The sequence below is a fragment of the Chrysoperla carnea genome, chromosome 1 (genome assembly GCF_905475395.1).
Source record: "Chrysoperla carnea chromosome 1, inChrCarn1.1, whole genome shotgun sequence".
Taxonomy (NCBI): domain Eukaryota; kingdom Metazoa; phylum Arthropoda; class Insecta; order Neuroptera; family Chrysopidae; genus Chrysoperla; species Chrysoperla carnea.
The window spans coordinates 72,665,980-72,678,756 of NC_058337.1; the positions used below are offsets into that span (position 1 = coordinate 72,665,980).

The window sequence follows — 12,777 nt, forward strand, 5'->3', positions numbered from 1 at the left end:
GTCAAAATGAATCTATTTAAGAATGTGACATCGCGTTTAAGTGCTTGGAGTCTCTCTGGGTAATTTCGAGCTGCATCATTTCCAAATATATGATTGCTGACTTTTAAACGTCATTTTTGCTTAATTTCAACTAACTTTATTCAGCGCATTATAATATGTAGCGAAAAATATTAATTCTTAGTATTTTGAATAAACATTGCAATCTTTTTTGATTGTTTAGAAATGATAAAATTTGCAAAATTTTTCCTGGTTCTCTATCATTTTATACCATTCAGCATACAAACTAATTCCATCAATAGTATGACGTTTTCAAAACTTCGCCACTTATAGAAATAATAAAAGTAAAACCCCATTACTGATTAAACACTCCACCAATGAGTGAAACACTATAACCCAGTGCTCATTTGAGGAGTATTATAATCAATAATTTATTGGAGGATACTTACCTTTACTACTAGAATACACAAATAAGTTACATTCAACCGGATGGAATTCAGCTGCTGTAATCACTTCAGTTAATTCTTCCATATTGACCGGTTTAATATCAACAATATTGAAGCTCTGATCGGTGATTTCTAAATGCCAAAGGTTGATACGTAAATCATCCGCTGACAGATAGGTCTCCTGATCAGAGTTTACAGATATTGAGTTAATATGATAGGTATGTGCATTTGCGAATATTCTACGTGGTGATGCTTCAACTGTTAATTCCATCGGTCGTATCGTTGGTACACGTAACGATGTCACACACGATGGATCCCTAATATGTCCATTTTCTTCTTTCGTATTGTAACCTATAAACAGAAGTAAGATTTATTTACAGTAATCAACGTCGTATTTAAATATCTCTTATTATATTTCTTATCTCAATCAAAATTTTATGTTATTATTGTATATACGAGACTCTACGAAATAAATGAAGCGCACAGCCGAAAAAGATCAGTGTTTATTTTTCCGATTAATTGAAAGCTTTTTTTTCATTATTTCGTTCATTTGATAAAATAAAAATTTTATAGAGAATATAGAACTATTTTCTATTCATAAAACTATTTAAATTACTTTTTTTGGAACTGATTATTATGGTCCAAGATCCGGCATTAAAATAATATACTCTCATCTGTTAATTAATTAAAAAGGTATTGAATAGGATGGCATTGAATTAATATTAATAGCAGAAGTACTATCCTGGCAGAGATTACATTCCTAAACTGTTTATATTGTAATAAACCTATTCAATGCTATTTTCTTCAATTAACAGATGAGGTTACATTTTTTTAATGACGGATCTCAGATCATTATAGAACCATTTGAATATTATAGGAATACTAGATGTATATTTCTAATTTCAAAATTATGAAACAAAAAAAACTTCTAAATAATAAAACTATAGATATAAAAATAATTGAGAGTTAATATCAGAGAAAAACATATTATAAAAAATACTTAGATTTTTCCCTGTCAAAAACTTTAATCGCATGTCAAGCAATTCTAGACCCATCTAAAATTAGAAACATTAGAAACTATTTCATTCAATCCATGGTTTGAGTTATTTTTGGATAAATATTTAAAAAAAAAGTACTACTTCTCAGGTAAACATTACACTGAATATATGCTCCCGATTATGTGATTTAAAGATGTTCCCTCGCCAGTACGAGAAAAAAATAAATTAGTAGATAATGATCCGAATTTTTAGTACGTTATAGTTCACGAAATATATTATTGTATAAAACAAAAATTTGGGTACCTTACCGTTCAATCAAGAGAGTTTTTATTAATTAAAAATACACTAAATAAAATACCATCCTCATAACAGGTTATGTTATTTAGTGTATTTTTAATTAATAAAAACTCTCTTGATTGAACGGTAAGGTACCCAAATTTTTGTTTTATACAATAATATATTTCGTTAACTATAACATACTAAAAATTCGGATCCTTATCTACTAATTTATTTTTTTCTCGTACTTATTTTTTCTATTATTGCCGAGGGAACATCCTTAATATCTATATTTGAACTTTGAATATTAAAAACTAGATGCTGCTACCATTTAGTTTTTAATTGGCCATGCTTTTCTCAGGAAAAACATCCATTCAAAGGAAGTGTTTGAAAAAAAAATCAAGCGCAAGTTGCATTTATAGGTAGAGAGTTCCGCCATTTTTATTATATATTAAAACGAGTCGGATTTTAACTAGCAAAATTGTCACATAGAATCTGCATAGTTCTATCATAGAAATTTTGTTTGATAAAGCAGGCAACATAACAATAATAATTAGTGTATAAAATCATGAATGCGTGACATGTCAGTTAAAAATCAAGATTTCATTTAATTCAATGTATATTTCTGTATTATAGATCAAAATTGATCAAAGCTAAGCTAGTTTAGTAATGATTGCCTATACTCAAGTGAAGCCAAGATTATACAAGATTTTGAAAAAGTATCGGAAACGTTTCTGATTCTAGAAATTAAAGGCTTAAAAATGATCAAAATTATTTGACCAGTAAAAAATTATACTGTTTGAGATTGATTACTATGATTTGATTTCGACCATCAAGAATAATAAATTCATTTAAAAATAAACTCATCTAATAGTCTGATCATTAAATTTTTGTGAGATCTAATCGGAGGTTTACGAATAAATATTTCCAATACAAATTATTAGTTTTATTTTAGTTTCCGGCGATACTTTATGATAAACCTGTAGACTTATTGAATATTAAAATTCCAATTACCTCTGTAAATACTTAAGTTCACTTACAACTTTGCTACAGATCAAAATTTCCTTGTTACTAATTTTAACCCAAGAATTCCAAATTTTGTAAGTATTTCCCTTTCTTTAAACTTTCACTTTCTGTTTTTATTTTACCTGTTAACGCATTTAGCGTTTCAATTATAAAAAACGGACGCGTATTTAATTTCATTCTGATAAGCCTAAAATTATTTTCTCTAGATCGGATACTGACGTTTACAGGAGTAGAATAATAGGGTGAGGTACGAACACCTACCCTCCTGTGTTTAGTGTGAGTTTCACGTTAACCTAGTTTAGAGTAGATGATTAGCGTGAATAAGTTTTTTTAACTTTTCTCAGATTTTCTGAGGATTAGTGAATGAACGTAATCACAGGAATGACCAAAAAGTAAAAAAGCTCGTACACCCGTGCTAACCCGATACATGATATGACTAATCTGTTAATCTGTGGATCGATGAATCACAGGGAAAAACTAATAATTTTTCCTCAAAAACTTAGATAATATTATCTTAAGGTGATATTCACGCTAAACACACGAAAGTGTTCGTTTGTCCTTTTCGAAAATAAAAAGTATAAATTTTAAAGATTGATCATTTTTATCATCTTCTAGGTAGGATCGATGGGTATTCGAATAAATTGTTTAGATTTCTATCATTGGCACAACATCATCATTTGAATTTTTCTTTCAAAAATTCTCTAAAAATATTTTAAAAGAATTACTTTACATCAAATGCTTTTGGAATTATATCAATGTAAACAATACAAACATGAATGATAAATTTTGACATTTTCGTGCTACGGTGCAAATAAACACTTCATCTTTTAGACAGATAAATGCCGAAAAATTGGTCCATTTTTTGTAACTTTTTACCAACAATCGATCGTTTAATCACAATTTTCAGTTACCTAGGCCGGCTATAGATCAAGTTAGGCTATCTCCTATTTAAGTTGTTTTTTTTATTTTAAATGACTAAAACAAACCTTCAACACGTTTATCACGCTCGCTAACTTTCCATAATTTAATTGTTTTATCATTTGTTGATAATAAAAAATGTGCTTGATTTTTACGTTTTAACCATCGAATTTTATTAATTTTTTCTTCAATTTCTAAACTTTTGAGGTAGTCGAATTCAGGTTCATGTGATTGAAATGTTGAGTATACGTTATATTCACCACGACGCGGTATTGATACTTTTGAATGGGCATCCCGTTGGAAGATAACAACACGTCCACCTTTGTCCCCCGTTGCAAGTAATTCACCATCGTGATTAAATTCAACACATGATATTATATCGGCTTCTGTCACTTCATCATCTAAGGTACCTTTTACTTGTGAAAAGCACCACTGTACATCTCCATTACCTACAAAAAATAATACACATTTTCTTTTTTAAAATTTGTTATAGGTTGGAGTTCGACCGACAACCTTTACGATCGGTCTTGTGATTTGTATTAAAAATTAAAATTATGGAATATAGTTTTTGTTTTTATTAAAATAAATAAATAAAATTAATAACATTAACATAACCAATTGAAGATTACCTTCCATTATTTCACGAAAACAGAAAAGTGTTTAATACTAAACTAACATAGTCGGTAATCGAGGTCAGGGCTGACAAGCTACAATGCGACGACCGCCATGTTAGCAAATAAATCTAGCGCGAAATATAAATTTATAAAATATGTATCAATTCTTATTAGTTTCAAAGAGAAAGTAGAATGATTTCATTGATCGAATATTTTATAAATTTAATTGATTACTTATTATTAATCATTATTAGAACGGAGGGTTAATGATTTATACTTTATTTATAATATTTTAAAAATATGATGTAACTTTGCTAGTAAAACAGTTTTCTGTATCTTATCGACTGAGTATGTCATTTATTTATGATTTAAATTAAAAAAATTTTCAAATTAAATATATATTTTTAATTAACCTTTAATTAGGAAGTATTTTTCATATTATTAAGTAATTAACAATGTTTATAAATTAGTATTATTTTGAATTGAAGATTATTATTTGTTTATTAGTGTAGAAGAATATATGGAAACCATTTCAAATGTCGTAAATATAAATAATAAAACTTTTATGAGGATAATAGCTTTTTATTATGCAATTGTTTAGCGTAAACTGTAAAGCGAAAGTCCTATTATTAATAATATTTTTGGGAAATTATTAGGTGCAAATTGATTTTCTAAAACCCTAAGAAACTGTAAATTCATTTTGCATAATAAGTAGTTTTAATTAATAAGAAGGAACTTTTAGTAGGTACCATTCTAAATTTGAAATGATAATTTTGTTGAAGATAAAACCTTTATTTAACAGATTTAAGTGACGCAACAAACATATTATAAAATCTATCGAACATAACAAATATAATTTATAACGACAAAATTAATTTAAACAAGTGAAAATAAACAATTGACTGAGTTAATTGTTGAAATACCATGTATAGACCTTATAATATTATATGTATATATATATATATATGTATAATATTAATATTGTATGGTATAGACAGTGTTGATTACAGAATCGTTTTTTTTGTTTACTTCATGTAAGTAGATAGCCACACAGAACTGATATTCCCATATAATACATACTATATAATTTGCACCTGATTTGCGCCCTCAAGAAACAGTAATGTTTACGAAAAAATGTTTCAAACAAAAGTTGTTAATTTTTATATAAGGAACATTTTTTACATTTAAACTTTTGTTCTATCTCTAACGGTATATTCTATGTCTACGCGCCCAAGGCCCAGTTGATCTATGTTGCTCATTTACAAATTCGACCTCAGTTTTACGTCCTAAGCACCCTATAAAAATTTCAGCTTGGTATTTTTTTCGTTTTTGAGTTATCGTGTTGACAGACGGACAAACAGACAGACAGACAGATGAACAGACAGACGGGCGGACAACTGAAAATGGACTAATTAGATGATTTTGTGAACACCTATTCCAAAATTTTGTTCGTAGCATCAAAATTTTTAGGCGTTACAAACTTGGGATTTCATATACACATGGTATAAAAATATGTGAGAGCACTTCGTAACCTCTATACAGGGTGGTTCAAGTTATAACAGCATGACTTCATAAAATGGTAGATAATGTTAAAATAATAGAATTTTTTTAATACACCACGAGCGAAGATTTTAGTCTACTTTTATTCTTTATTTTCATTAAAAGCTACTATCTTGAATTTTGAAACGAAAACTTTCCATGAATATCAAATTACTAAATTAAAAATCATGCCAACCCACCAACCTCCTAAAATCGACAAAATTAAGTTATTTGATAATATAAGGTGCAAGGAGTGAAATTCAAATTTTATTAATTTATTTAATGATAAGAATGTTTTCAAAAAAATATTAGAAAAATAAATTATACTCCAGTTACTAGCAAGGGTTCTGTGGCCATGAAGGAGTTGACAAGAAATTCAGATCATTTCCTATGTCTTTTGACCCGTTTTTGATTGTTTCAGACTTGTTCGCTCGGGCAGTTTTTCCCCAACACTCTTTGAGGCGTTGCAAAAACAAACTTTCATTCGATCGACCTAATAATCGTATTGTGATCCCTGCTAGTTAAATAAAAAGTATTCAAAAGAGTTAGATGACAATGCCTAGGCTTTATAAGATTGCTATACTTTTCGATTTATTAAGGTTTCGAGTTATATGTTAAAAAAAAAAAAATTTTTTTTAATAAAATTTTTTTCAATTTTCTGTTTTTCTTAGAAATAATTATTTGCATTCATAAAATTTCTGAAGCTTTTCAAAAGGAAACTTTTTAATTATTTATTACATATTTTTAAATAAATTTTCATTAAGAACAACCTTAATATTTGTATCCCAAGAAAATTTCTGAAAGAATTACACAGAATTAAATGCCTTGAAATAAGATACAAATATTACGGTTGATCCACTGTGTCTTACTTCTCCTTTAGCTTTTTTTATTTAAATTTCTGGCAATATTATTTGTGTTTTTTGCAACTCGCCTTCCTTTAAAATTTCTTGCCTGATTGTATTAAATATTAATGTCTAGCTAATCTTTGTAATAAAAAGGGGTGATGAAACTTTTAAGACATCATCGGCTGGTTTTCTATTTTAGTTACAAATTCGTTACATTATACCTACAATCTAAAATTATGAAAGCTTAACCCATAAAAAAAACATAAAGCCTTATTTGCACTAAATAAAAATTAAAAAAAATTAAATACTTACTTGATTGTCGTTTAGAAGCATTCACAGCAGTATTTATAAGGCCACCAAGTTTACCAAAGCCGGTATGTCGCATACTCGCCGGGGGCCCGGGCTTCACCCCCGTACGTTTGACAGGTGTTGGTGAGGCCCATAGGCCAATCACCCCTCCTTGACGAATCGTGTTCGCTATTTTACACGTTGCTTCAATATATCTAAAACAAAAATTAAATTTTAATTAATTAATTGAAATAAGTAGGTAATTAATAAGTTATTTACTCTTGATAAAGTTTTGATGGTAAAAGTACATTATGTAGCCTTGATTTAACATGAAACATGATAACGGGAATTGGAAAATGTAAAATGATATCCATTTCTAAGGATAGGCTCTGTTGGCATATTGATTTTAGCGTATTGTTTTATTATTTAATTATTATTTACCTTAGAGCAAAAGTGTTTTTTTAAAGGTATGTATGTGGTGTGTATTTGAAAACCTTCAAGTGTTTCAAACATTCAGGAGGTGTATACCATATACGATTTTGCAACGTTTTCTTTTTAAGTTGATCATCAACAGTTTTGCATCATAAACATTACGTTAATTTTATTATTGTAGTATTATAATATATTATATTATATTATAATAAAATAGTCTGCGGTTATTTATGTCTATATAAAGTGCCTTGAAGTCAGTCTTGGCCTTGTTTTCTTGGCGCCCTAAAACAGAGTTTTATGTAATGACACATCTATTTGCAAAAAAATGAAAAATAATTGACTAAATTAATTATTGAAATACCCTATACAGATAGAGCTGAATATCAGTGCTTGCGTATTATTTATAACTCCCTTTCTTTTAACTCGTGGTGTCTGCGTGTCTGCTTGACTACCAAAAAAATTTTGGATCGATTTTAAAAAAGAAAAAGAGCCCTGTGGGATCAGATGGTGGCATGTAGGATAAAACTTTTCACCAAAAACTGATCCCTTATATTATCGGATGGACTTAATATGAAATTAGAATCTTTAAACTTACTATTTGAAGCTACGTACAAATTTTGAACAACTTATATAGTTTTTAACAAAATGAAAAATTAAGTTTTGCTCTAATTTAGACCCTCAGGGAAAAATCAAGATATTTACGAACGAATGCTTCAAACAAAAGTTGTTTATTTTCTATCTCTAACGGTTTTATGGTCTAAGTACCTACATTATAAAAAAACTTCTGATGACTAATTAGAAAATGGACCAATAAGGTGATTTATGAACACCTATATCAAAATTTTGTTCGTATCATCCATATTTGTAAGCGTTAAAAACTTGGGACTAAAATTGGTATGCCCTGACATATATTTCATGTATACAGGATATAAAAATATATAGAGTCCGGGTCATTTTAATTTATAATGGCTAATAGCTCGTTTTGTAGTTAACCAATCAAAAAATAACTTAAACAAAAATTGTAGAGTTTGGTGAGTGACATCATGTTTTGGATATAGTTCATCAGATTGGATCTAGTTCCTCGCGTTTCTTTAATATAGCAAATTTAAATCCTATTCCTAAGCGGTAAGAGATAGAATAACACTATAAATTAGAAATGATCCTCATAAAAAAATTTACAATTTTTGTTTAAAACAATTTTTCGAAAAACGTCAGCTTTCGGATGAAATGTGACTTAAAAATATGTCATTATTGCATTCAATCGAAAGGAAATATGCTTAAAGTTTATCGATAATTGTAGGTCAAAGTCATGACCACAGGCGAATGTCCTCTATTGCTCTTGACAACTTTTGGCTAAAGCATTTTTCCATAGTTTGCGTGTTTTTTTTTGATTAAGTGCAATAATGACATACATATTTTTAAGTCGCATTTCCTTAAACACTTAACTTAGCGGAAAAAACTACCATTTCTTGTGTAAAATGATCTTAAAATACGTACTTCAGATTAAAAAAATTGAGAACAGAATTTTTCCCGTCAAATTCTTGATTCTTATTCTGGGGTACTTGCCAAGCATGAATATGGCATCTAATATAGATTTCGGAATATAGACTTCACTACTTGATAGATTTTAAAGCATACAAGATAAATAGAAAAGACACATTCAAAACAAGGAGAAAACATTATTTAACTCGAGCATATAAATAAATCGGCACTCGTATGTAGGTTTTAGAAAAATTTGATTATTTATGGTGGGTCAGAAAAGTGTTCGATTTTGAAAAAGCTGTATAAAGAAATTAAATCATTTTTTTCAAATTATCTTTTTACTACCTTAAACTACTAAAAAAGCATTTAAGAAGAATAATTACTGAAGAAAATTAACTGTGTTATTAAGCAAATTGTAGAATATTTTTCTTATAAATTAATTAAGTAAATAACGGAGCGCGGCGGTGTGAATACCCTAGCATTGTGCTAATGCTATGAAAGCTTTTAGTCAAAACAATATTGAAGCACTAAAAGAGTGAATACGGTGAGAAGTGTTTAAAATCTTTATTGCAATGCAACGGTTAATAGTGAATAACTTCAAAACTATTCTGCAAAAATGTTTACACCTAGACTGAATTTTCTTAAAAACGCAATACAATTTGCTTAAAAACATAATTAATTAAATGTTTTTTTAATGAAGAGAAACAGGGATAAAAATTGAAAAATTAATGGGATTTCTTTTTAAAGCGTTTTCTAAATCGCACACTTATCTGCCTCATCCTGTATATAGTAAGTTAAATTCTCACGCTTGTTATAAAAATAAACTTTAGATAAAAATCTTGGTAATAAGTTAAAAATTTATTATAGGTACTAACACTAACACAACTTATACAAGCAATAACTCAAATTGATTTGTATAAATCATATTAAATGTAGGTCAGTTATATATTGTAACCTGTTAATTGATAAATATATATTTGTCGTAAAAAAATAGGAACGTTCAACGACTTATAAATGTTTTCAATATACAGTTAGTTGGCGTTTATGTCAGAATACTGTTATGGAGAAGGCTTTAGGAAGACATAAATGAAAAACTGAGTTCTTTCACGCCACAAGAAAAAACTTTTAACGAGGCAGGTGCTATAGCGTCTTTTTGGAGTTTCATAATAACGCCAAAAAAAAAAAATGTACATAAATTTAGTTCTTCTGTAGTTTTTCCGAAGTTCGGCCAATGCTATTATAACGTTTTTTTTAACAGGATAATAAAAAGGTAATTTAATAACAAATTGCAATAATCATTTTTTCCGACATGCCAGTTTGTTGAAATTACCGAGTTTATATTTTAATGCAGATTAAACAAATGAAAAAAGTTGTGCCTGGGCCCATACGAATTTTTTTCCAAACTTTAATCAACTATTTTAATAATTTTTGCCCAATTTTTCAGATATTTATCTGATAAACTATAAATAATTATATATTGGAAATATTTGCATGCTGTATTAACTACAGTTTTTAAACACTTCTCTTCAAATTACCACTAATAACTCTTATCTGACATAGATTTTTGCTCGGGTCTATTATTAAAAGAGTTATTTTTAAAAATTAAAAATAAATAAGTTGGATATAAAACTTTACAATTTCGTATGTTTTTCTATCTGAATCAAAAATCCATTATATTTTGTAAATTGAGGTATAAATGAGATACCTGAGATCTGGTATGAGCTGCTGAAACTCGGCAAGTACATGCAGGGATATAGTCAGCTTTAATAAAAATAGCATGCAGGCATAAGTACATAATTAACCAGCTGGTTAATTAGCATGCGGTGGTGGAGCTTTTTTGCATTCGCTATTTTTTCATTAATAATTTTTTAGCCCAATTTCTACCAGCAAACTAAAATTTTACCCATTTAGCTATTATTACAACGAATTTTTGAAACATAGATATTCGCCAAAAATACTATCTTCCAAAAACATTAAGTTTTTATTTTCGGCATGCTTGATTATTTTTCAACGGGTTTCAGTCTGATTTTAATAAAAACACTAAAACAAAAATAATAAGCAGAATTATAGGCAACTTTATTTACATGACTACAAAGTGTTTGGCTATCCGTTATATTAAATAGTTATAAACCATTTATTTATGGGAATTTATTTAGGAATAAAAAAAAACATGAGTTTTTCATCAAAATTAAGAAATTCTTAAAAAAGATTATTAGACGACTTATAAAATACTTTTTATAAGTATCTTATATATTTGAAATAAAGAGAATATTATGATTACTTCTTTAAAATGATTTTGGCAAGACTCCAATCAAATGCCAATTTGGGACAAACTGATCAAATTTCAATTATAATTATTTAATCATTTTAAAAGATTTTTATTGGCATTTAGATTACAATTATAAACTTTTTGTTTGAGGATAACCCCACAAAAAAAAATCTAGGAGTATTATATCTGTGTTAGCAAATTAATAAGAATATTTATTTTCTGGGATAAAGCAACATTCGCTAAGATGGAATTGCCAAAGTTTGAAAGATCTTCTTAAAATTTAAATTTTGTACAGAGTCACAGTTGTTAATTGTGAGCAACTTTTCTTAGTAACGCGTTAAACTTTAAAAAGAAAGGGTAGTTTACCAAAAAGAAAATTTTTGGCTACCCTGTACATTATTTAAAAGTTTTAAGTATGCCTACATACTAGAATACATAGAATAAGCAAAATTTTTTGTAAAGAATGACTTTTTCTTAAAATGCAAAATAAAAAAATTTACAAGTATAGTTTCCTATATCCGTGGATACAACGTTTATTTAATTATTTTGTGCGTGTGTTTGTGACTACTCCTAAACGCCTGTATCGATTTTGATGAAATTTTTTGTGCGTGTTCAAGTGGATTCGAGATTGGTTTAGACTCACAGATAGGTCAAATTTGTAAAAAAATTAGTGTTCCGCACCAAAAAATTAACACTTATGAAATTGTGTACAAAAAGAGAGAACAAGTGAGGGCAGGGGAAGTGAAGACTATATAGCGACATAGTCGAGCCAAAGCAACAAAATAAAATATTTAATAAATAAATAAGCCTTGAATCTGTGGAAATTTATTGACATTACTAAAAAAAGTTATCGCAGTAAGTTCTTGTTTTCTGTCTAAAGAGCGTAGTTTTCTTGTTCATGAACTGAATTGTACTTTTATATCTATAATCCTATTAAATTTATTTTTTCGTTTTTGAGTTATTGTGGACTGTGCGAACGGACTAAGGTTACTAACCTCCTTGGATTGTTCGGTATATTTTGAGTTTCAAGTTTGGTAGAAACTTGTGAAGCGTCATGCGTCTCGTAAAAGTAAATTTTTCCAAAAATTTTTTTATATGTTTAAAAATTTGACGTTTATTGAAAATGATGAATATTCAATTTTTATCCTTCATAAAAAATAATATACATCTAAGATGAGTAAACTAACAATGGGTCATTTTTGGTTTATTAAACAAATAAAAAATTTTATTTAAAAGATAATTTTTGTTCAATTTTTCACTCGGCCTCTATCCGCACCGTGCTAGAGTTTTAATTCAGTCAGTTACCATAGAAAGAATACACTACTTTATTAATATAATTGTATGGATGGGTATATAACTTTATGAATTGTTTATTTGGTTTATATTGAAAATTTAAGACTACCCAGTACATGAGTTACGACATTGTAATAGGGAATCATAGTCCTAATAGGGAATCGGACTAAATTTTTTTTATCACTTCAGATGAAGAATTCTCACTTTACGAATAGAAAAATGAAGTTGGTTTTTAAAAATCTTTACTAGTATGCAAGGTATGAACGTTTAAAATTCCTAATTAAACAAAGAGGAAGATACCCGATAGTGACGTCATACGTGGGTATCGCCATATAGATTACATATAAAACTTTG

General features: G+C 28.3%; 1 protein-coding gene across 3 annotated transcripts in view; it reads right to left on the bottom strand.

The window, feature by feature from the left end:
* Positions 1 to 12,777, bottom strand: part of LOC123298495 (protein phosphatase PP2A 55 kDa regulatory subunit) — a 41,823-nt gene that overhangs the window by 3,472 nt on the left and 25,574 nt on the right. The window contains exons 1-4 of one of the 3 annotated variants that reach the window (XM_044880523.1): positions 12,344 to 12,350; positions 6,972 to 7,162; positions 3,730 to 4,110; positions 447 to 794 (exon numbers count right to left, since the gene is read on the bottom strand). In XM_044880523.1, the coding sequence (XP_044736458.1) occupies positions 447 to 794; positions 3,730 to 4,110; positions 6,972 to 7,044 (802 nt within the window). In that variant the 5' untranslated portion in view covers positions 7,045 to 7,162; positions 12,344 to 12,350. Of the gene's footprint in view, positions 1 to 446; positions 795 to 3,729; positions 4,111 to 4,290; positions 4,391 to 6,971; positions 7,163 to 12,343; positions 12,351 to 12,777 lie in introns of those variants that run through there. The other 2 variants (XM_044880514.1, XM_044880532.1) reach the window with 2 other exon arrangements.